This window comes from Perca flavescens, chromosome 15 (genome assembly GCF_004354835.1).
Source record: "Perca flavescens isolate YP-PL-M2 chromosome 15, PFLA_1.0, whole genome shotgun sequence".
Lineage (NCBI taxonomy): Eukaryota > Metazoa > Chordata > Actinopteri > Perciformes > Percidae > Perca > Perca flavescens.
This window is the reverse complement of record NC_041345.1, coordinates 24,411,614-24,436,040: the sequence shown is the minus strand read 5'-3', so window position 1 is coordinate 24,436,040 and position 24,427 is coordinate 24,411,614. Positions and strand designations below refer to the sequence as shown.

The 24,427-nt window shown below is 39.8% G+C and overlaps 2 protein-coding genes and 1 pseudogene across 2 annotated transcripts; 1 reads left to right on the top strand and 2 right to left on the bottom strand.

The window, feature by feature from the left end:
* Positions 1–3,728: 3,728 nt before the first annotated feature.
* On the bottom strand, positions 3,729–5,521 carry LOC114570151 (parkin coregulated gene protein homolog pseudogene; annotated as a pseudogene).
* Positions 5,522–7,760: 2,239 nt separating this feature from the next.
* eci1 (enoyl-CoA delta isomerase 1) lies at positions 7,761–14,700 on the top strand. The gene is made up of 7 exons (XM_028599320.1): positions 7,761–7,904; positions 8,678–8,797; positions 9,756–9,883; positions 10,149–10,295; positions 10,568–10,689; positions 12,248–12,426; positions 13,187–14,700. The coding sequence occupies exons 1-7, from the start codon at positions 7,862–7,864 to the stop codon at positions 13,351–13,353; spliced, it is 906 nt and encodes a 301-aa protein (XP_028455121.1). The 5' UTR covers positions 7,761–7,861; the 3' UTR covers positions 13,354–14,700.
* Positions 14,701–22,452, bottom strand: dnase1 (deoxyribonuclease I). Its single transcript, XM_028599321.1, has 8 exons — positions 22,315–22,452; positions 20,917–21,005; positions 19,849–19,935; positions 17,638–17,753; positions 16,646–16,758; positions 16,341–16,495; positions 16,101–16,194; positions 14,701–14,815 (listed from the first exon to the last, which is right to left on the bottom strand). Exons 1-8 carry the CDS (start codon positions 22,450–22,452, stop codon positions 14,768–14,770), a joined length of 840 nt encoding a protein of 279 aa, XP_028455122.1. The 3' UTR covers positions 14,701–14,767.
* Positions 22,453–24,427: the final 1,975 nt, after the last annotated feature.

Genomic DNA, 24,427 nt, shown 5'->3' with positions numbered 1-24,427 from the left:
TTGCACATGAATGGGCGGCAGTGATCAGATGAATATGGAATATTTGAGTTATGATGTCGGAGAGTTTGTCCCAGCACCACTGCCATGTTTCAAATGTCAAAGAATGGGACACACTGCAGGACAATGTAAAGGAAAGCAAAAAAGTGCAAGATGCGTTGGTGAACATAATTATGGTGAATGCGGTCAAGATGCATAAATCTGATGCTGCATCTGTGGCAGTGAACACAGCGCTGCTTCCAGGAACAATTGAGAGGCTCCACGATTCTGCACAGCCTGTGTAGACTGCATTGATTAAAATAGTAACATATCAGTTACGTCAGATCAGATGCACGTAAGACAGACAACTAAAAACATGTGGCTCCAAAGCCTCCTGTATGGACAAGCCTTTAGTTTATATGATGCATGAAAAAGTGAACTTTTGACATTAATAGCTGTCAAGACATTTCACTCAGAATAAATGATAACTTTGTTATGGTGCTAGTGGAAAAGTCAGGGATCACTGTGATTCATCATCTGAGGACCAAGGAATGTCTGCACAAAATTCCATGGCAACCCAACCACGATTTGTTTTCAGATATTTCATTGTGGACTAAAGTGGAGAACTAACCACGCAACTGCCGTATCCATCACTAGAACCAGGTTAATAGCATGAATAAAAATCATGAATTGAAATTTCACCCACTATCGTGTAAAACACTTTTAAAGTTGACATTCAGAACTTTAACCTTGTTTACTGTGAAATCATAAGCCTAATGCTGCAGTATCAATCATTCAATTGTATTTGTCCCGTGAAATCGTACAAGTTACAATTCCAGTCATGTAATCCCATCGGCTCCTTAAACTTGTCATCAGTATTAAGTAAAAACAACTTCTGTTCTACTCATTATCTGTCCAGCTGACTTTAGATGGCTGCAGGATTGAATCATTGCGGAACAGAAACGCAGTTTAGATACGTGATGATTTGTGACGTGATTTGTGGATTTTTTCTGTACACTGAAATTGCTACCTTGTGACAGTGATAGACAGCTTATGAATCTTTTTAGTTAAAAAAAAGAAATTCTGAAAATCTCAGTTCCTTAATACAACATTAGATCATATACGACACCATGAAGGCAAAAATCTTATAAATTTGATAAAAGGTATGACTATATACACCACCTACTGTAGCTCATTAACTTTTGTTGAAATATGTGATAAGTGAGAGATCTTCAACAGGGGGTCAAGGACCCCTAAGGGGTCCTCAGAGTTACTGCAGGGGGGGCCACCAAATTATTGTTTTTGAAAAGTTTTTTTCAAAAACTAAAAATCTTAAAATGAATCCAACATAGTAATACTAAACACAAACCAGCCCATTTGTGGAAAAAATCTAAAACCATTGATGAATTACTATTAAGGTAAGTATTCTATGCACTAAAATGTATATATATATATATATATATATATATATATATATATATTTATACACACATACAGTACTGTGCAAAAGTTTTAGGCAGGAATGAATGAATGCTGTAAACTAAGAATGCTTTCAAAAATGGAAGTGTTAATTGTTTATTTTCCTCAATTAACAAAAGGCAGTGAATGAACAGAAGATAAATCTAAATTAAATCAATATTTGGTGTGACCACCCTTTGCCTTCAAGACAGCATCAATTCTTCTAGGTACACTTGCACCCCCCGCCTCCTCAGAAAAATCACCTTCCGCAATCTTAAATCAATTGATCCCCACCATCTCTCCGACCTGCTCTGCACTACTATCCACCTGGACTCAACCCTCACCTCACCAGATGATCTCACAATCCACCTCAACTCCACCTTGTCTACCTCCCTCTACACTCTGGCCCCGCCACTTCAACCTGGACTTCCACTGTTACGCCGATGACACCCAGATCTACCTCAGCACCAAATCCCCCCACAGTCCTCCCCTCTCCCACATCAACTCCTGTCTGTCAGCTATTAAAACCTGGATGCAACACAACTTCCTCAAACTCAACAGCGATAAAACAGAATTCCTCCTCATAGGCTCCAAATCCACACTCAGCAAAACCAATGACCCCACTCTCACCATCGACGGCACCATTGTCTCCCCATCTCCCCAGGCCCGCAACCTTGGCGTGATCTTTGACTCCACCCTCTCCCTTGAGCCCCACATCCGTCATGTCATTAAAACCTTCTTTCACAACCGCAACATCGCCAAAATCAGACCCTCTCTCACACCCCCCACTGCTGAAAGACTCATTCACGCCTTCATCTCCTCCCGACTGGACTACTGCAACTCACTTCTCCTCTGCATCAGCTCTACCCACATCAAACGACTCCAACTGGTCCAGAACGCAGCCGCCCAACTGATCACCCGCACCAAATCCTGGCACCACATCACTCCAGTCCTAAAACAACTCCATAGGCTTCCCATCTCCCACCGGATCACCTACAAAATCCTTGTCCTCACCTACAAAGCCCTCCACCATCTGGCCCTCTCATACCTCGCTGACCTCCTCTCCCCCTACCAACCCTCACGGTCCCTCAGATCCACCTCAGCCGGTTTCCTCTCCATCCACAAGTCCAACCTCCGAAGTTTTGGGGACAGAGCCTTCTCCAGGTAACCTGACTCCGCCAGATGGATTGCTTCGCATTTGCTCGGCATATCCATCTGGGAACTTTCCGTTGGAGAACTTTTGGGAAGGGGCGGAAATACTGGTTAGCTGATTGGATGAACCATCTGTCTATCACCTATGTTGGTGATAGATGGGCCAAATCAACCAATCAGATCGTATGAAAATACAACCACAAGCCCGCCCCTGCTGCTGCAGGCAAAGCATAGCTTGTTAGCTCAGCATGCAAGCAACATGTCGGTAAAGGATATTTGCCGTTTGTGTAATGAGAATTTAGGAATAAAAGGCCCCATTTCAGGTTCCGGGACCATATTCCAAAAGAAGGATCCAAAAGAAAAAAAACATTAGCGAGCGGCTACCGCTGTCTGAAAATACTGGTTAGCTGATTGGATAAACCATCTGTCTATCACCACCTAAAACCGCCTCAAAACCAACGCTGATTGGCCCGGTCATTTGGCTAACGGCTCCAAATTTTCTCTATCTCAAGATGCCAGACTGATCTGCGAGTGGAAAACTGGAGCTCGCAAGATCAGGAAGGTCTCACAAGGCTATTCTCCATAGCAGCTCCCAGGCGCAGGAACTCCCTCCCCCAAGAGATCCGCACCTCTGACTCCCTCACCATCTTCCAGTCCAGCCTTAAGACCCATTTCTTTACCTCTGCCTATCCGTAGCCCCACACCCCCCTCTCTTTTCATCTGTGCCTGAATCTTGTTTTGTTTTGTTTCTGTTTTCTACCTTTCCCTGAAGCACTATATAAATTCAATTTATTATTATTATTATTATTATTATTATTATTCTTCAATATATTCATTATTCATATATATATATATATATATATATATATATATATATATATTAAGGGACCCCTGATCCGTCTCTGTGATGAGTGATATGACCACAGTTCTCATGCTGGCCACTACTTGGAAATTTTGGGGTGTGTAAATGAAGTTTAGAAGAGGTTCTGTCCACTTTTAGGCATTGCGGCAGATTGAGGCTGCCCCGTATTCATACATTGCCAAGTCCTATATGTGTTTGATTTAATACAGCCTGTTTGTGCAGTGCTAAATAAAAAGTCCATCACATCATATTGTGTTTTTTATTTTTGGGTTTTATTTTTTTTGCCTATTAACCTAACCTAATATTTCTAAAGTGTGAGAGGAAACCGGAGCACCGAAAAGGTCTGGGCCAACCAGAACCTGTCTGTGAGGATGAACGCTCACCAGTGGTGGTGCTCAAAAAAGGGGAATAGATAAGAATGAGAAGGCATTTAAATGAAGGGGGAGAAAAAAGAGAGAAAGAAAGAGGGACAGTAGAAGAGTGGGGTGTGTCCCGAGAATGCTGTAGTTTGGCCATTTAATGCGCCCTGGGCAGCAGCTTGTTGCGCTCCTGGTTTTGTCCCACAGATGCTTCCTCTGTGGAAATGGCTGGAAAGAGGGTCATCTGCCCAGTGCCCAATCTTGGCAAGGACTCATCAGGCTCTTTGTGTTTTTTCGCTGCCTGCTGCTTTCTGAATCGGGCTTTCAGGGGTTTATCCTCTGTTCTGGAAAATTGATGCAGGGAATTGCTCTCAGCGACCTTATGCCTGGAGTACATTGTGGCCATTGGCTGGATTGAACTCATTAACTCGTAGGTAGGCACCATGTACTTTATGTTTATGTAGGCATGCTCTCCTCCGTGGAGCTCAAACAGCTCCAGAGTCTCCTTGATCAGGTCACCAATGTTCACTCTATTCTGCTGGCCGTATTCGATGCCATCTCCAGAGTTGATGTTCATGTTCTTGAAGATGTTACAAATGGGGAGGATCTGTCTGTAGTAGGGCACCAGAGCCTCTCCCACCATGTCTCCAGACAGCACCAGATGCTGCAGAACTTTCAGGGTGGTGCAGATCACCTGACGGTTCCTCGTGTTCAGGGCGTTCTTGATCGGCATGATGAGCTGGGGAATGACGGGGCGGATCTTGTGGCCTCCGTGCTCCAGCATGTCATGTGTTCCCTGGCGGGCGAAGAACTCGTAAGGATAAACAGTCTCCCGTAAGCCATCAAAGAACAGAGGCAGGTAGTGGTGGTAGTCCAGCGTCTCGATCTCCACCTGCCATTTAATGCGGTTGCCTTTGGCGTCATGCTTCAGCGCCGTCGGGAACAATCCGCGGTCGTAGAACTTGCGAAAGGTAGTTGGTTTGAAAGGGCGCTCCCGAAAAGCCCCTGCAGCCGGGGGACCCATCACCACGTAGTTCTTCATAGTGGCCTTCATGGTGAAGCCTTGTGTTTTTAGCTCCATCTTCTTCCTCAACAACATCTTGTCTTGTAAAATGATCAGTCAAATCCAAACTGAAAATGGAGAGCAATGCGAGATTAGATAATCTTTTATAATGTTGTATGTTGCTATCAATCACAGATGACGGTGACACAATGGTGATCTTATGTTGCTAACTAGATCAATCGTTTGTTTTAGTTTTCATAGATTAAGTTTTTAGTTTTACAGTAGCTTTTGTTAGCGTATAATGTCTCAGAAGTCTGTACACATAAATACATGGTTGGATCACTGAATAGGAATGGCCTTGATGATATCTTTATGGAAATCTTTTTGTTACTTTAGTGTCCGATTTAAAGCAATTGCGGCACAGCGCCATCTCATGTCTAGTCAGTTCAATACAAAACTAAAACTGAAATGATTTGCGTTCCTTTTTATTTGATTTTGATTCGTTTATTAACCTGTCAATATTTGTTTGGGTTTCAGATGACTAAAAATGTTTTTCACTGCTTTTTTCCTTTTAGTTTACTACAATCACCCTGCTTCTTCCCCAACACAATACAGTTGTAAAAAACATAAAAAGTCAAGTAAAAAGCAGATGTAAAGTGTGTCTTACCTTTCCAATGGTTTGTGTTGGAATGAGACTGGAATTCCGTCTTCCTGTAGATACATTCAGTGTTCCATTGTGATGATGTGTCACAATCAGACAGAACAGAACATACACTGTTCTAGTTCTACTATCAGTTCTACTGCTTTTGTTAACACCAGTGGAATGTAACTAGCCCTAACTCAAGTACTGTACTTTATTACAAATTTAAGGTACCTTACTTAACCGTTTCTTCTCGTGTTACTTTTTACTTCTATTCCACTACATTTGAGAAAAAAATATAACTTTACGCACCACATTTATTTGCAACTGAAATGAGTCATTAGAGGATCCAATGAAAACAGAGCTTTATGGGGAAAAAGTATTTTATACAGTGGATATATATACTGTATATACCTGTAGTGTTATATTCTGTATAGTATTCAGTCTGATTAAACATAAGATGCTGACAACCGAGGTATAATTTAAAGGTTCCATATTTAAAAAATGTAAAATGTGGGATTTCCATGTCTTTTTTTTAATTATATATAATCCACAGAGAAATGCCAACAGTCCGTATACAGAAACTGTGCCTTTAAACGGGCCGTCAGGACTTCGGTACGGTTGTGATGTCACAACTATAATTTAATATATTAATATATTATAAGAATTAAAAGTAAAAAGTGGTCAAAAACAAGCATGCATGCATAGTGTGCAGATTGGATGTGCATTGGGTGTGCAAAAGGGAGGTTATTATAAATTATACGTACAAAAGATAGATTGCACTTTACCAGAGTTACAGACTATGTAATTGTGAGTCCAGTTCCAGTTAGTGAGTCCAGAAGGACCACAGCAGCCTCCCACTCCACTGATGTCCATTCTGTGACATAGAATCAGATATCAGAATCAGAAAAAGGTTTATTGCCAAGTAAGTACTTACAAGGAATTTGCCCTGGTGGTTGGTGCATACATAGACAAACAAACATTTGAACATTAATATAAAATAAATAATAAATACAGAAACAAATATATACAAAATAGCTGTTTACATGAGAAAAAACAGAATCTGAATGGATTGAGTGCAGAATGTGCAAAAAATATATAGTATGTGCAATGGGCGGAATGAGTTAAAGGGGAACTATGCAGTTTTTTTTTGCTTAATTTACCTTAACTGAACAGCTTCGGAGTCATTGGAATGGTTAATGACTTTTTTTTCGGGTTGAATGGTGGTCGTCTCGCTCCCGCTTAGCGCCTATGAGCGTAAAAACCACCCTTGCAACTTTCGGCCGGCGAGCCGCCGGCCTCAGCATCGGGAAGTATTTCTTGATATCAGGTCTGGCGATGTAACAAATTGCTTCACGGCACTGCACGCATACACCCATTCAGGAACCGGCTAACAAGGTAGCGATGGAGTTTTTCACACTATCGTCATGGCTGAGCCGGCAAAAAAGAATCAGAAAGCTAGGAAAGCATTGTCAGAGGAACAGAGAAAGAGGAAACGGCAGACTGACTGAGCGAAGAGTCAGACACAAGTAAACATAGAAGCTGCCAAATACCTATCCTGAAGCTGTAGGGGGAGCTCTATAGGGAAACCTGCGAGCAAAAAATCGTCTCCGATGGATACCCGTTGTTATTTTATTTTCCAGCACTACATGCTTTATTTTCACTTCAAGAATGTGAACATGTCAGTTTTTTAGTGACACCTGTGTTGCTTGTTATTTGTTACATTTTCCATCGGTAGTCCAGAATGTTTTTGTTACACCAGAATAAAAAGACTCAACATCTAATATGTAAAGTTACACTTCAGCTTTATGTGACTTAGGCCTATGTGAAATTGGTACCCTATACTTAAAGTAAATAATGTGGCCTAATTTGATGCTTACTTTCTCAGTCTTGACTGTCTCTCATTTGGATTCGGTCTTGACTTGGACTCAAACCTTTTTAGACTCGGTCTTGACTCGGTCTCAACTAGTCCTGGTCTTGGACTTGTCTTGGACTCGACAAAGGTGGACTTGACTACAGCCCTGACCTCCTGTTTTGCTCTGTGGAACACCTTGGGGGTATGAACCTTTCACAAGAGCTACTTTTTAAGGTTTTAGTCCATTGGTAACCTTGTCAGATAAACCCTCTGTCATATATGACATCAAAATATATCTTGTTAAATATCAAAATATATATGTTTTTTGTTGTTTTTTTATGTCTTAAACTCCTTTAAGTTTTCATACCATGGATATGTAATAACAAGGTCCATACACAGTGAAGCACAAGGTGGCGGTAATATTTTTAAAACGGCCAATCTCCGCTAAACAAAAGCTAAAGAAGAAGCTCATGGTCCCGCCCATCTTGTCGTTGGCGGAAGTAGCAGTGGTCTCCAAAAGAAGGGTCTCCTCCATCCAGAATCTGAGCAGGACAAAATGGCATTAAGAGCTGCACTAAGGAACTCGTGCGGCTTGTCAGGTATGGCTGCATGTCTATGCACCTATCATTCTAACAGAATGCCTTAAATGTTATAAATTGCCATCTCACCTGCGGCTGTTTTGGCTGTTACTGTTAGCTGGGTTAGTTGTGTTAGCTTCCAGAAACTGGAACAAAGGTCACAGGACACCTTTAGCTGCCAATGGATACACGACGGACATAATAAACCTAAGTTTATGTCAGCTTGTGCACCTTAACTTTCATTATCAATGCGTGTCAGGTTATAGTTCATTTGAATATTTATATTATATATTTAAAAATAACGCGTTAAAGAGTAATTCAAGCTATTACACTGCGTGGTTGAATTCTCGTTTCTGATTTGTCAATCACGGCTATTCTACGGTCTGTTATTTCTGTCTCTATGTTCTCTTTCATATATATATATATATATATATATATATATATATATATAAACTCTAATACATTAGTTTTTGTACAAAAACATTATGGAGTAAAATGATCTTTATTTTTTTTAAGAATGAACAATATGGCAGATGTAGGGTTTTTCCTGCTCTGGACATACAGTACATATGATTACTGTAATCATGTCCCATAGAGCTGCTCATAAAGATTACTGTCTTTTTATTAAAAGCTTTTTTTTTTTTTTTTTTTTTTTTTTTTTTTTTTAGCATTCTTGGGTGTATTGTAATTCTTAGAAGCTTGATAAATATACATGCCAAAGACGAGACAACATTTAATGTGTGTGTGTGTGTGTGTGTGTGTGTGTGTGTGTGTGTGTGTGTGTGTGTGTGTAGGTCTTCTTTCCCGGCGGTCCTCCTGCAGCACTCATGGCAGTGTGTCTCCCCTCCTCGTCGCTCAGCAGAGGAACAACTCCACTTCGCCCAAGATCGATGTGGAATTTGACCAAAGCACAGGTAAACATTTTTGGTAAAAGCTCAGTACACCGCAACTTTTTCTTCCTGTCAGCTTGTGTCGGGGTTTTAAAGTGCTCATATTATGCTTTTTTGCTTTTTCCCTTTCCTTTATTGTGTTATATATATATAGAGTAATGTTGGACAATCTGCTTCCTGTTTACACCAGCACATACCCAGTGTGTGTGAATGGTCATGTTGTATGTGTTGTCAGATGTGTAAAGTGGTGCCCTGCTACACAAAACCGTTTTTAGTTGTATTTTTTTGAAATATGTTAGGTCCATATGTGTTTGTGTTATGTCGTGAATGTGAAAATGAACTGTTGGCTCCGCTGTCAGCTCTAGCCACTGAAAAGAAATAAGCGGAGAAATCAGGCCAATTACAAAAGCTGGTCAGTTTGACGTGGTGTTGCCTGAGCTCATTACTATTCATGAGCTCGCCCAGTTGTGCTGGGTAAAGGATGCTGATAGCCAGGCTCTCATTGGCTAGCTGATAGCCAGAGTCAAGCAGCTAAGCTCCTTGAATATTAATGAGAACTGGCACAAATCGAGCTGAGCATTCCTGCAGGCTTTCTATACCACTTTAGAATGGCTTGAAACAAGGTAACCAAGGCATTTTTTTTTTTACAGAGTCCATGGTAGAACTTCAGACATTACCACAAAGTAATGAAATACATGTGGCAGAGCACCTTTAATATGAACGGAGCTTAGTTTTGCTGCTGGAGCTAAAACTCTTGCGTTGACAGAGATTGTTTCTTGTCTCAAAAATTAGATATTGCTGTTGTTTTTACTGGCCATCTATACATTTCTTAACTGCCTATAAAACACAATTAGAGCTGAGGCTTTACATTAATTATTTCATCATTTCTACCATTTTATAGCATTTCTTTTCATTTTGCAATCTGTAGGGAATTTATGTGAAAGTATTGAGGCAAAAGATCAGCATCTCTGTCTCTCTGTAGGTGTGGCTGTGATGCGCATGCAGAGTCCGCCGGTCAACAGCCTCAGTTTAGATTTCCTCACAGAGTTCTGCATCGGCGTGGAGAAGCTGGAGATGGATAAGGGCTGCCGAGGCCTCATCATCACCTCGGTACAGTAAAACCTCAACGTTTAAAGCAGCAGAGCCTTTCTGCGAGAGATTAAAAAAGTGCAGACTTTTAGCTTTGTGTATTACTAGGAAGTTAAAGTGAAGTTAATGTTTGTAATTGTATTATAGAAAATATTCTTTATTTTCACAGCTGGAGAGTGTGTCGTTTTTTATATATATATATATATATAAATATATATATATATATCTATATCGCAGTATAATCTGAAAGTTTAGCCTGAGTATTGTGTGTGTTGTGTCAATTCAGAACCAGCCCAAGGTGTTCTCAGCCGGGCTGGACATCATGGAGATGTACGGGAAGAGTCCGGAGCGCTGTGGAGAGTTCTGGAGAGCCGTTCAGGAGATGTGGCTGAAGCTCTACAGCTCCAACATGGTCACTATAGCTGCGATCAATGTACGTATGACATCCACCCACCCACTGATAGTCACGAGTGATGCGAGTGACGGCTTCGCTGCATTCTATTGTTGTTAGGGATCGACTGATACTGGTTATTCAAAGCAGATACCGATTATTGGTAGTTAATGAAATCGATAACCGATATTTGGAACCGATACACATTTATAGTGAGAATACAAATCTCTAGTGCGACTCAACCGACCTAGATGAGACAGGTGTGAAAGCCCTCTCAGATAGGCCTTTAGCATAACTCATAACTCCCCCCACAGGGTTCCAGTCCTGCAGGTGGCTGTCTTATGTCTATGACGTGTGACTACAGGATAATGGCGGACAACCCTCGGTACAGCATCGGCCTCAATGAGACGCAGCTGGGCATCGTAGCACCTTTTTGGTAAGGAAAGTATGACAACGCCCGTGATAGCTGTGGCGGTTATGTTGATTTCATTTCATTTATTTGGTTAGATAAAGGACAACGCACATCAGTTCAAATTTCTGCAAATGTACCAGTGTTAGCGAGCCGGCTACTTATCAACTTTAGCCCGTTGGCGAGATGTATTGAGACCAGGGCAACAGTAAACCGCCAGACATTAGTATGGGTTAAAATGTACAGAGTCAGTAAGACGCCATAAAGACAGAAGCCTTGCAGAGTGACAGGAAGCAGCAAGACACCAGTAAAGTCACACATCAACATCCACATTCAGTACATGAAGCCACGCAAGCAACAAAACACAGCCAGACAACACAGAGGATAGCCATTTTCTTGAACCATGCAACCATGCAGAGCAGGAAGATAAGATAAGATAAACCTTTATTTTCATTGCACAGAGACCCATACAATGAATTTGTGAGTGCCACAACGGAAGGTGCATCAGAGATAATAAACGAGATAGACAATAAATAGCTACAAACAAGAACAATTTAAGACCTAAACACACAAAGGACTAGGGGTGTAAGAAAAAATCGATACACTTGAGTATTGCAATATTTTATTTTGTAATACTGTATAGATTTTCAAAAAAAAATTTTTGGGGGCGGGGGGTTACGTTCATGTAAGACAGTGGCTCTCGTTGATGTTGTGTCATGTTATTGTTATGTTATGTTAAACCCCCTACCTCTAGATGGCTATGCTGAGACGCACCACTAGTGTCCTTACCTAGCAGTGCCTGACTTTTTGCTAGAAGCTAACAATGTAGCTATGGCTGAACTTTGGCCTACTTAGCATATAAACATTAGCTCACTAAGAACCTGTGAACCACAATCCCAAACTGGCAGTTTGATTTCCTGTGTACTGAAGTGTTTACCTAAAGTAAACTTCTTTGACTTTTATGCACATCATGCCTTTTTTTAAATCTTAGTTTTTCTAAAATTATACTTAAAAAAAAAAAAATCCCAATATATCGTCTTACGCACAGTATCGCAATATATTGCAATATACTGAATTGTGACCCATGTATCGTGATACGTATCGTATCGCCAGATTTTTGCCAATACACAGCCCTACTAAGGACAGGACAGGAAAAGAATTGCACATGGTGTATGATTATTGTTATATTATTGCAGGATGATAAAAGCAAGTTAATGATGTTTGTTGAGTGTTCTGATGGCCCATGGAAAGAAACTGTTTTTCAGTCTGATTGTTCTGGTTTTTATGCTCCTGTACGTCCGCCCAGAGGGAAGCAGGCTGAGCAGGTGATGCCAGGGTGGAGGTGTATTAGTCAGTAATTAATCAGTAATAGGCAGTGACACAAAAAATGAAATCTAACACATCACTCATGATGGAGATCTTTATACAATATTAAAAGCCGCAGTACAGGTTGATAAGATGGTTAATAAGATGGTGAAGTTAATTTTCATGATGATGATGATGATAGTGTTGGTATGTACAGTAAAAGGTCTCTACCGATACCCTGCTCTATTTCACCTCATTGAACAATTGCTGCCGTCTGCAGGTTCAAGGACACCATGGTGAACACAGTTGGCCACCGAACCACAGAGATGGCTCTGGAGCTGGGGCTGCTCTACAACCCGTCGGAGGCCCTGAAGATAGGACTGGTGGACCAGCTGGTACCTGAAGACCAGGTCCTCACCACAGCCGCACAGGCCATGACCAAGTGGTTGGCTATTCCAGGTATATTGGCACCTTACAAAATAGGAGGTTTGGACGAGTTGAAACTTTCAACTTTCAAACTTGCAACGCGTCGGTCTGCAGCGCTCTGAAACCTGCCAGTTCACACCGATGTGACAAGACGAGACAGCGTATCATCTCCATAGCAACAGCTCTTTGTACTTCCGTCCTAACTTCAGGCTTTTTGTAGCTAAATATATCATTTGTTGCGTCTTAATCTGAATCTGGATAACGTCAGTGATAGTGAGATGCTTGCCACAGTTATATTTCTAGTGATGAATCGGCGAAAACAATGTTTTATTTCTCTGAATAAAAGTCCTAGGCGCTCCCTCTCTTCAGTCACTCTCTAGCTCGCTCCACCGCACATGCTCGCGGGCGCACATTGAGCCTCCGTTAACATGTTTGTAACAGAAATAAAATGGATTATGGATACTTTTATTGTAGCTGACTTTACAAGATGACTTTGCTATTGGCTGTTGAAACAGGAGACGTCTCTTACGTTCTAAAACCAGCCTCTGGCGAGGAGCTGAGTCAGGCCGGTTCAGACTGCTGCAATTTTTCTCTGCGCCGTTCTAAAGCGCTTACATCTCGGCGCGAATCTTTGGTCTGAACTGGGCTTTAAAGTCCCATGTCAGCCTCGGGTCGATGCTACCTATTGATGCAACCAATCAAACATTGATCAACAAGAATGTAGGGGCAGAAAAACAAACTTAACTTGAATTGGAGTCGGCGAGCTAACTGTACATCGGTTCTTTCTTTACAGACCACGCCAGACAGATCACCAAGTCCATGATGAGGAAGCCAACCGTCGACAAGCTGACGTCCAACAGAGATGCCGACATCCAAAACTTTGTCAGCTTCATCACCAAAGACTCCATTCAGAAGTCGCTCCGCATGTATTTGGAGATGCTTAAAAAGAGAAGAGCCTAAAGGAGAGAGGGAACACCCATAAAGTGGTGCACATATACACGCATTACAGGGAGTTTGTGACATTTGTTGAAAACACAGTGTCATGTGTGCATTAGTGTTAATAGACCCTTGAACACCGCTCCCTGCAACTTACCTTCGTAACAGTGTACAACCAGCAAGCACAGGGGGAGACATACCCAGGATTGATGCCAATGATTCAGTGACAAATAAACACAACACAAATTTCACAGTACATTAGTAAATATATTAAAAAAAAAACTTTTATTCTAAACTCTTATTTCGTAACATGATAATATTTGAAGTCAAAGCAAATTAACACACTGTTAGGCATAATACATAGTAAGTATCCGTAACTAGAGAGAGAGAGAGAGCAGCAGCAGCAGTAGTGATCGAGTGAGCTAGAGAAGGAATGAAGAGAGGGAATGCTGAACAAAGCAGTAGTCCGAGGAATAAAGCACTCTTTTCTGACTGCTGGGGTTTAGTGAATTGCTGCCACAGACAGGCCTCCACCAAGTGCCTAGCCTTACTGTCCCTTTAAGAACCATAACTTATGAAAGTAAGCTCTGGTGTATTTGAACAGCCCACAGTGGGCTACGCCTTTGTGATCTCTAACCGATTTATCCCCAACACATGACTGACTGCTTTTTAGCCTGATATTTCTCAATAAATGGGTGTATTTACAGTATGTGGTCAGATGGTTTATTGGTGTGATTTAAAGAAGGAATTGAAGGTCAGTTTTATTTTTGGCAGTACTTATCTCAGGAGACTTAAAATTGTATCCTCTGGTCACATTGAGAAATTACACGGGCACTGGGAGAGCGCAGACTACCAAAGCCATGCCCTGTCTCGCAATGTTAACAAAAGTGTGTATTTGGGTTCTTTCTTGGCCCGTGCTACACCCAAGTTTCATGAATCAGTAATCGTGCTGACAGACAGACAAACTGATCAGAAAACGCAATAGTCTCGGTTTGAAGGCAACAGAGACATATGCTGGTGTCATAATATGCAGATAGATTCAGTTTTATGTGCAAAGATTTTTAATTCCCATCACTGAAAACTGTCCTGCCTTATATTTGTTTATAGTACATATATACGCCAATGCAATAAAAGTAAATGGACTTTTGTTTGTGCTCAATGAGAATCATTGTCCCAGTTACTCTAGATTAGTCTCGCTTGCCAGATCTATCCACAGCGCTGTTGACATTGCATTTCAGTAGAAAGTGATATATACATTTAAAAAAAAGAAAATTGTCAAAAAAGGGGCTTTTTCATTCACCTTGTATGCCCTTTCATGTCCCACTCGTCTGTTTCCTAAGCCTGTTCAATGAAAAAAAGTTTGCAATGAAATCATTTGTTTGTAGTTTGTTTATTTTGGTCCTGTAAATTCAATGTTACATGGTTGCTGAGAAGCCTGTCAAATCAGCTTCACCTCCACAGGGAAATGGTCGCTGACAGCCAATACCTGAGAGAGAAAGAAAAAAGCATTGCAGATAGTCTCTGTGGCAAAATTCTGTTGTTCGTCCGGCTTTGCATACAGAAGATTGCCTCAGTTAAACAGTTTGTTTTATCATGTACTGGAAAACTCAATAGGCCATTAAAATACCTTTGCCACCAGCATCACTAAAGGCCTTTACAGTATACTGGGGGTTTGCTTGTTTTTTTTAACCTATCAACCAAAACTGCTGACCATACCATAATAGTTTTTTTTTGTTGCTCGCAGCAAGCCTGTCTGAGAATATAGTTCCCGGTTTGTTTACTGTCAGAAGACGGCTGTGTCTCATGTTACGTTGTTTTTTGTACACGCTGTGACTATACAAATCACAACATGTAAATAGGAACATGTTGGTGTTATTTTGTCACTTTTGTCACAATTCGGAGCAGTAGGCTCGTTGGAACCAGTTACCTGCAGGATCTGTGCTAGGCTAAGCTAATGCTGGAACCGTCAGACAGCGTTACAGCACGCACGGAGATGAGAAGGGTATGTATCGACTTGTCTTACTCTGGGGGTTACGGTGAATAAGCTAAATTCCCAATAAGTCGGCGTGTTCCTTTAAAGAGTAACAAAAAGCAGCGATTTACTCAGAGTCTGCTGCACCTGTAACCTCACCCAACAATGATGTCACCGTGCACTGACCGTGCTGCAGAGATGGGAAGTAACGAAATCAAGTAGATTTTTCAGATATTTTTACTTTACTATTTATTTTTGTGCCAGCTTTTTACTTTTACTCCTTACATTACAACACAAATATCTGTACTTTTTACTCCTGACATTTTACAAAATCCGATCATTACTTTAGTTTTAAATAATTTCAGTGGAGTTACCGTTATTATTTTTCGCGTCATCAATACCAAATTCAATGTAATTGGATGGGAATATACGTTGCCCTTGACGCACCACTACAAGACGACTCGACAGATTCGGCGGCATTTATTCTTTTTTACTTGAGTAAAGAAGTTAAATCAGTACTTCTACTTTTACCAGAGTATTTTTTAACACAAGTATCTGTACTTCTACTTGAGTACGGGAAGTGAGTACTTTTGCCATCTCTGCCCTGCTGACTACACTTCCACATCACTGCTACAAGGTGGAAACAGAAACTACTGGAGATCAATCACAGAAAAAAGATCTTTAGCTGGTGTTAAGTGGTTCTTTACATACTCTGTGTTTTTGTACCTGGCAAGGGAAGTGAATTACATTATATAGGGGAATATAAACTAAAAAAATATAAAACTAAAGTTGTTTTTACCAGACTCTGGCTGAGATTCATATCCACCATGTAGTCGTACACCTTAGCACTGCCGGGCACCACTCCCTTCATCATGTCATCAGTGACCACAATCCTGCAAATACAGAAAGAGATTTGGAATTAAGAGTCTGTGCATGTGTGTCTCTCTCTCTTTGTGTGTGTGTGTGTGTGTGTGTGTGTGTGTGTGTGTGTGTGTGTGTGTGTGTGTGTGTGTGTGTGTGTGTGTGTGTGTGTAACCACCTGTCATAAGGGCAGTTGGTGTGTGTCGCTGTAGTGTCGTCCTGGTCGGTGATCAGCCAGTGGAAACTCTTGTCAGTGAAGAGGCGGATCTGCTCCCAGTCGGAGCCCGACACATATTTGCAGCCTGTGTTGAAGTCGCCCAGCAGCACGATGTCCTGCAGGGAGAGGGAAATGGTTCAACTTCTGTCATCCTCAGCTCATATTTTACAAAATCAATCACCCTTTGCACTCCACTTCTTTCTTTCTTTTTTAACTCAGCTCCACTAAACAATTGACTGTGAGTGTATGTGGCGGAGAATATTCACATTGGTGTCCCAGCGGGCGCGGACATCAGTCACCACATCAAAGAGAGCATTCACTTCCTTCACAGCTGACTCCGGAGAGGTGTGCTGGGGGATCAGAACAAAGTTCCTCCCAGCTGGCAAAACAGAAGAGATAAAATGTTTGAAAGAGAGACAACTTGAGAGGTTTGTATGAGGGGCCATCTGGGACATTATTCACAATTACCTCACACACATACAAGTGAAATTCTCTCATAAATACAAAATACAAAAACACTCTCAATAACAAAAAAAAAAAAAAAAAAAAAAAACATTGGTCTCCAACAGACCTCATGAGCTCAGAATCTCCACATACACAAGTCTGGTGCTTAGTTCTCTAGTTCAGTGGTCCCCACAGTGGGGGCAGGGGGTTTTAAGGGGGTCCCCAGCAAAAAGGGTAATAATTCCCTTTCAGTATGATTCCATCCATTAGTAACACAATGACAGAATGCATGACTATTTTAGTCATGAATTTCATACACTGTTTTGAAACAAAACATCTAAAAGCAAAAGTCCTTACAAATGTTCTTATCAAATGGGGGGAAAGCACTAATAACACACTGTTAAAATACTACTGGAAACAATCAAAACAGTTCTGTCACTCAACTGTGTTTAGTGTTCAGCTAATCAGCTAATCATTTCAGCTGGACTAAATTGTTGGGTAGTTTAATTTATAATATCAATTTACAAAATTGTATTTTATAAACTACATGTGTTTTGTGTGCACAAATCTTAAAGTAACTAGTAACTAAAGTTGTCAGAATAATGTAGTGGAGTAAAAAGTACAATATTTCTCTCTGAAAATATAGCGGAGTAGAAGTAGAAAGTGGCATGAAAAGAAAAGACTCAACTAAAGTACAAGTACCTCAAATTTGTACTTACGGACAGTACTTGAGTAAATGTACTTACATTCCACCACTGTCTGACAGTGAAAAAGCAGCATCAGTCTGTTATTGCCGCTCTCTTCCAGACCCTACCTGTTTGTTTGGAGGTGAACATGACGACGAAGGGCTCTCTGTTCAGGATGTCTGTCCCACAGGACTCACAGCCGTCATCGTATGTGTAGTTTTTAGCTACGGACACCTTCTGCTCCCTGGAGAGGAAAGATATGCTCAACCACACCTGTCATTTTCTTGTACAACTTTACTTTTTAAGAAATCCAACAACTCTTTCTCATAGTTAGCTATATTCACAGTATTTTATTTTTTTATTTATTCCTCAGGGACAATAAATATAGGCAGTGATACATCTAAAGTGCAACTGATGCAACGTATGTGGGACTTCTAGCCGTAAGCTAATTTCCAGTCCTTGTCCCTGATTAGGCTTTTAGAAATTACACACGTAGTAAAACATAAAAACTAACAGTAAAGCAAACATGGACCAGCAGCGATGTACAGTACATGAATAAAGATGAACGATACAGCAGACTGAGGCAGCAACTTAGATGGTTAAAAGCTGACAATTAAAGCAAACAGTCACATAGCTACATAAAAACCAAAAGTAAAACCAACACAGACAGGCAGAATTCTGTAACTAAGTATAAGAAGAGGAGCATAAATTATACTGTGCTGTATCAAACAAAGACTTAGTGTTCGCAAATTAGCCTCTGTTTAAGCCATATTATTACTGGAGCATTTCCAAAAGTCATGTGTAACATATTGAACTTATATAGAACTTTATCAGTCCTGTGTCTTCCAGTGCTGACCACTAGGGTGCAGCTTGACTAATCCTGAATATGTGATGATGGGTGAATGTGGTGTGCAGATGTGTCAGATTATGTGTTTAACATGCCTTTTTTTGCCAAGGAACCACATCTAAGTATCATTACCATAGGATAACTGCATTCAGTGGTGGAAGAAGTATTCAGATCCTTTACTCAAGTAAAAAGCACTAATACCACTGTGTAAAAAATACTTTGCATGTAAAAGTCCTGCATTGAAAATGTTACTTAAGTAAAAATATGTTCGGTCAGATCGGTGAATCATTTCAGCAGGACTTGTAGACTTGGGCAGGTTAATTTATAATAAACAATCATAAACGTTATATTTTCTAAACTATATGTGTTTTGTGTGCAGACATCTTAATTTGTAAAGTAAGCTGTCAGATAAATGTAGTGGAGTAAAAAGTACAGTAAAGTACAAGTACCTGAAATTTGTACTTAAGTACAGTACTTGAGTAAAGGTACTTAGTTACATTCAACCACTGTCTGACATAACTAAATAAAGCTAGACCAAAATGCATTCTGTGTTCCTTCAGCATTTTGTACAGAAATGTACAGTAATTTCATGATCCAAAAGTGTTTGGGACTGTGAATAATATATTTTGGCACTTCATATAATATGGACATTTTAAATTTATTTTAATTCTACCACACATTTGCAAGCAATTCTCACTCAGAATACACTTTGGTGATGCTTCACGTGTCTTTGTCAATAAATTGCATTCAATGGCATTAGCATGACACAGCATGTGACACATTATCACCCATATTTATCTAAAACTTCAATCTGTTAATATCTATCTTGAAACATCTTTCATTAAGCCAGTATTTAAAAAGTAACTGTGCATGTATTCAAATACTGTGCTTCAATACAATTTTGACGTATTTACTTTCCATTTTCTATTACCTAATACGTCTACTCCACTATATTTCAGAGGGCAATATTTACAATATATCTGACGACTATAGTTACGCATTACTTTTCAGATGGAGCTATTACATACAAAACATAATGTATTGGTACAGATTAACCTGCCCATCAGTATATCAAGTAGTTTTTTATTTTGTTCTACCAAGACCAGCTTCAACTTTAAAATCCTTCTTATCTTTATGCATCAGCAGTAATAATCTGAAAATGTAATATATAACATATATAAATATTATTATACCATTTTATCCATATTACTCTGTCAGGACCCATTCTGCTGCATTATGTGTGATTATACTTGTGACACTTTACATTTTGCTGAATAGTGTTTTAGTTTTAAAGTTGTATAGCTCTACTTTTACATAAATAGTTTTCTGGCAGTCATCGCTAACAATTAAGGACAAAGACATTTGAAGTAAATAAAACTTTATAACACAATTATTTCTGTTTCTGCTCTATGATGTGGGATGTCAACATAGGCTCTCAACAAAATTTAGTTTTACCGTTATAATTGCTTTCTTTTTGCCCTTGTGTGTGTACCTGTAGAGGAAGAGGTATCTCTCCTTATAGGAGCCGCGACCCAGAGGCTCACTGACGATGTGACTGTACCTGAACTCAGGAGAACCTCTGAGAAAACACACACACACAAACGTACGCACACACACACACACACACACACACACACACACACACACACACACACACACACACACACACAGATAATGACAGAGAGAAAATTGCACAATAAGACCCAGCACTCTCTATGAACATTATATTATTCTAATATATTACCATCCACAACATAGATATTGATATGTTGATATGAGACTAGATATCGTCTTACATTTTGGATATCGTAATATCATGATATGACATAAGTGTTGCCTTTTTCTTGTTTACTGTTCTATCAGTTCTACTATTTGTCTTTTCACACTTGGTCATTATATCCATGGTACTGATGATTATTTATCTAAACTCTCATTTGTTAATATTTTGGGAAAGCACCAATTGTCAACCGTACAACATCGCCAGAATATCGACAAGATTATCACAACATCGGATTTTCTCTATATAACCCAGCCCTAATTAAATTTGAAAATATCACTTAAAAAGACCTTTCAGTTTGGTCATTTGGTGTCACTGTGATCATGATCTGATGCTCAAATAATATTGGATGATAATCCATAATTGTTAGGAGTATTTGGGGAGTTAATCACAGGTCTCGCTAACACAAAAAATATGTGCAGCTTTCTAACACAGTACAAGGGCTAGGGAAATGACCCACTGGGAAGGCAGATTCCAAAATGCAAATACTCTTAAATTCAGTGAACAGCTTATACAAATTATGGCCTAAAGTGAGAGAAGCAGATTTGAGATACCAGCCCAATGGAACACGTTCAATTCCAGTATTTCATTACACAGGAATAGTAATAAGGGGAGGGAACATCTCCGATAAAATGAAAGAAAAACATTCCTTCTTTAATGTTCATCTTTGTGGACACACACATAGCTGTCCATCTGTCTACAAACGTCTACAAAAAGTCCCCATAATGCTATCTGTGTAATAACACTGTGTGTGCTCTATATAAGGTGCGTGGTTGGTCTAACTTGTTGACATGCTCCATGAGTTTTTTGGTTGCTGACAGATCGTTGTCTCTGACCTCCTGGATCAGAATGATGTCATAGCGATGAACAATCTGAAAAACAAAAACACAACGCAACACAGGTCGAATTGATTTCAAGTATGTTTCTCCTCGAACAAACAGAAACAGAAATAATTACGTACTTATTATTGTTTTATAGTAAAGGGGCATTCCACTAATTCTACACATAAAAGCTTGAGACTGTCCTCCCCCCAAAAAACGACCCCATAGGTTGTTTTTGGGACATAGAATTGAAAGCCATGGGTATTTTCCAGGCAGAAAGGGTCTAAAAAAATTATGAAATGTTGCCTTATGGAAAATGTAGGATCCATTTATTTTTTGTTTTTATAAAAAAAATGTAATCTCCCTTTTTTAAGTCCCCCAACTGTATGAATGTGAAAAAATAAAACTGCTGGAGTGCCCCTTTAACCCTCTGAGGTCTAAGGGCTTTTTTCGATTTTTCAATATCTTCTTAAATTCACCTTTTAATGGTATTTGCATAAAACCTGACACCCATGTGTTTAATATCTACATATTTAGAACAAACTCAGTTTTCTGTATATTGAGGACCAAATTTGGCTTTTTGGAATTCCTCAAATCTCTTGTGAAAACATTTACACCTTTACTCATGTGGATGAATTGTTTTGGTTCTTGAAAATGAGTTTACCAAAGTCTTAGGTTCACAAAAGTAGTGTAATAAATGAATAAAACAGTAAATAAATGTATTATAAATGTGTAAAATAAAATGTAGTGTTATCGATGGACGTAGCTACACGTCCTTCGTCATCAGAGGGTTAAAGGTGCTGTAGGTAGGATTTCCAGGACTCAACAAAAAAGTCCAAAATGTTCTCCTAAGCCCCTCCCCCCACAAGGGAGAATGAATGCGTGTGCATGAGCAGTGATTGACATGCAGTTAGACACTCCCCCCTGGCCCTGATTGGTGCATCTGAACAGGGAGCGGTGGATTTTTGCAAATCGCACTACAGGCTGTAGGTGGTGCCAGAGGAGCTGGATTTTTTTTTTTTAATTACCTGCTTCATATAGTTCTACTGGAACATAGGGTCAGTTTCAGCAAATTTGACAGAAACTTAGTTTTTACCTACTGCATCTTTAATGTCCAAATCCCCTGAACAATACAGTACTCAAACTAAATCTAATGACGTGTTTATGTTTTGAATGTGCTACCAAATTATTACAATGGAAGGGATGCCAAATGTAGGCTAACCTTTGTGTTAGTTTACTCAGCACCCTTCCAAATAAATTGTCTTTATAGTTCAAATATTTGTGATGAGATACATTTTTTTCTACACTATTTACATTATTCCTTAGGGAAAAAAAGGGAATATTGGATGCAGTTTCAGACCGTGCTGATGATGTTCATCAGAGTGGTGTTGGAGGCTTTCTTGTCTCCAAATGACCTGATGTTGAAGGCTCCCAGCAGCAGAGATGTAGACAGATTCAGCAAGGCCAAAAACAGACCCAAAGCACACAGCAAACGCATCCTGGGCCACAGAGGGAACACATTTAGCCTTTCAACTGTGGGAGTCAGACACAGACGTAACACCTGCGCCCCTGGACACAGTCATGACAACATGATCTCTATTCCTGGCTCTTTATCTAACTGTGAGTCGGCAACTTGGTGCTGCTTTTTGCAGAGGCTTGCATGATCTTGGGCAGAACATTATTCCACATTATTAATTATATGCATCAGCTCGAGTGTGGTGACATTTTTGTTATGGTAATCCTACATACACTGTTCCAGAGTTAAACCATATCCTGTATTACTCTAACAAAGTACCATCTTTGCAACATTTTGGAATCTTTCCATGTTTCTTTAAATGGAAACTAAAGCAAACCCAGTCACATCGGATTACAGCTACTGATTGCCTGAATAGCCTGCATGAATTGTAATTCTCAACAACAACAAAAAAGGTTTTTTAAATTAGTATTGCTGTACCGAATAATTGATCCATATCACTGTAACAAAAAGTCTACAAACCTAAGTATCATTTCCCAGCTTGCATCTGCTGTTTTTTGTATTAAAGAAAAGTCAGAGGTGCATATCTACCTGCTTCTGTGAGTGGTTTTGGGAAAAGGAGAAGGCCTGTTGTAAGCAGAGCACAGAGGATTGCCTGTGTGTGAATACCTGGAGGCTGCACTACAACTTCTGAGCACAAGCATCGATAGTGTCTCTCCTAAAGTTTTTTCATTGTGCATGTGACTGGGTCAAGCTGGGGAGAAGCAAAAAAAATGGAGGCGTGTTGTGGACAGGGTCCAAAACAACTAATCGTTTCTCCTTATTTTTATCTCAGAAATTAGGTATGATTGCATGTAAATTCGGTTTATTGACCATGAATGCAAAAAAATAAAAGAAATAAGTGTAAAACTAGTTGAAATGAGTTGGAATGAACTTGGCTAAGAAGATCTAGGAATTGTTATGAATTCTACTTTGTTATTATTGGGACTAAGCTTCCTTCCATGGACACAATATACACACAGTGATGCTGGAAAAAGAGCAGAGAGCATCATTGGAGGCTTACTCCACCCAGCTCGCTCTCTGCTCAGACACAAACACTGCACATACAGACTCAGGCGCAGCAGCGCGGACAGTATCACTACACATAAGACACGGTTCTATAACAGTTTCTTCCCTGCCACAGTCAAACTGATGGCAAAACCAAAATAAAATACTGATCCATTCACTGTGATTAAATGTGCAATAATCCTCAATACTTCACTCTGCTGTGAAATATTACTGTGCAATATTTGCACTAGTTATGGTCATTACAAATGCAATATCCCCCATAGTTCATAATTTATTATATTTTTTGCACTCTTTTGTAAGTATATAAGTTTTTTTGTCTTACTTTATTTTAATTTATTTACCTTGTATACTTTTTATTTTTTATTTTATTTTAGTCTGTGTGCTTTTCTTTGCCCTTAACTCTTTTTACTCTTTTTACTTGACTCAAAGAGCCTGCACTAGAATTCCTATGTGTCTGGACTGTTTGGTGTACATGCAAATGGCAAATAAAAATCTTGAATCTTTTCTATGCTTTATAAACAGGCAAACCAGACCGGGTCAGAAGGGTTAACATGTTCAATAAACTGACTACAAACATTTTTTAGGCACTTTGTGATTTTGTATCTGTGAGAGGTGCAATATGTATAAACTTTACTTACTAACTTACATCATAAGTTGTATTTTATTTTGTGTGTTCTTTGTATTATTTGCTCTTTGGACTGACCAAAGCACACTCGCCTCTTGAACTAGATTGTGCAGAGAATCAGCAGAGGCTGTGTGTTTACCTGCAGAGTTGGCAGGAGCAGTGAGAAGGCAACAGATGGCGTGAATATGTGATAAAGACAGTTGACTCAAGCCACCGTGCGATGGAAACTTTCCTACTGAGCCATGCACGTTTTCATGACAAAATGTAATATCTTTTAGGAAAACATCAAAGTGAACAAAACTAAAG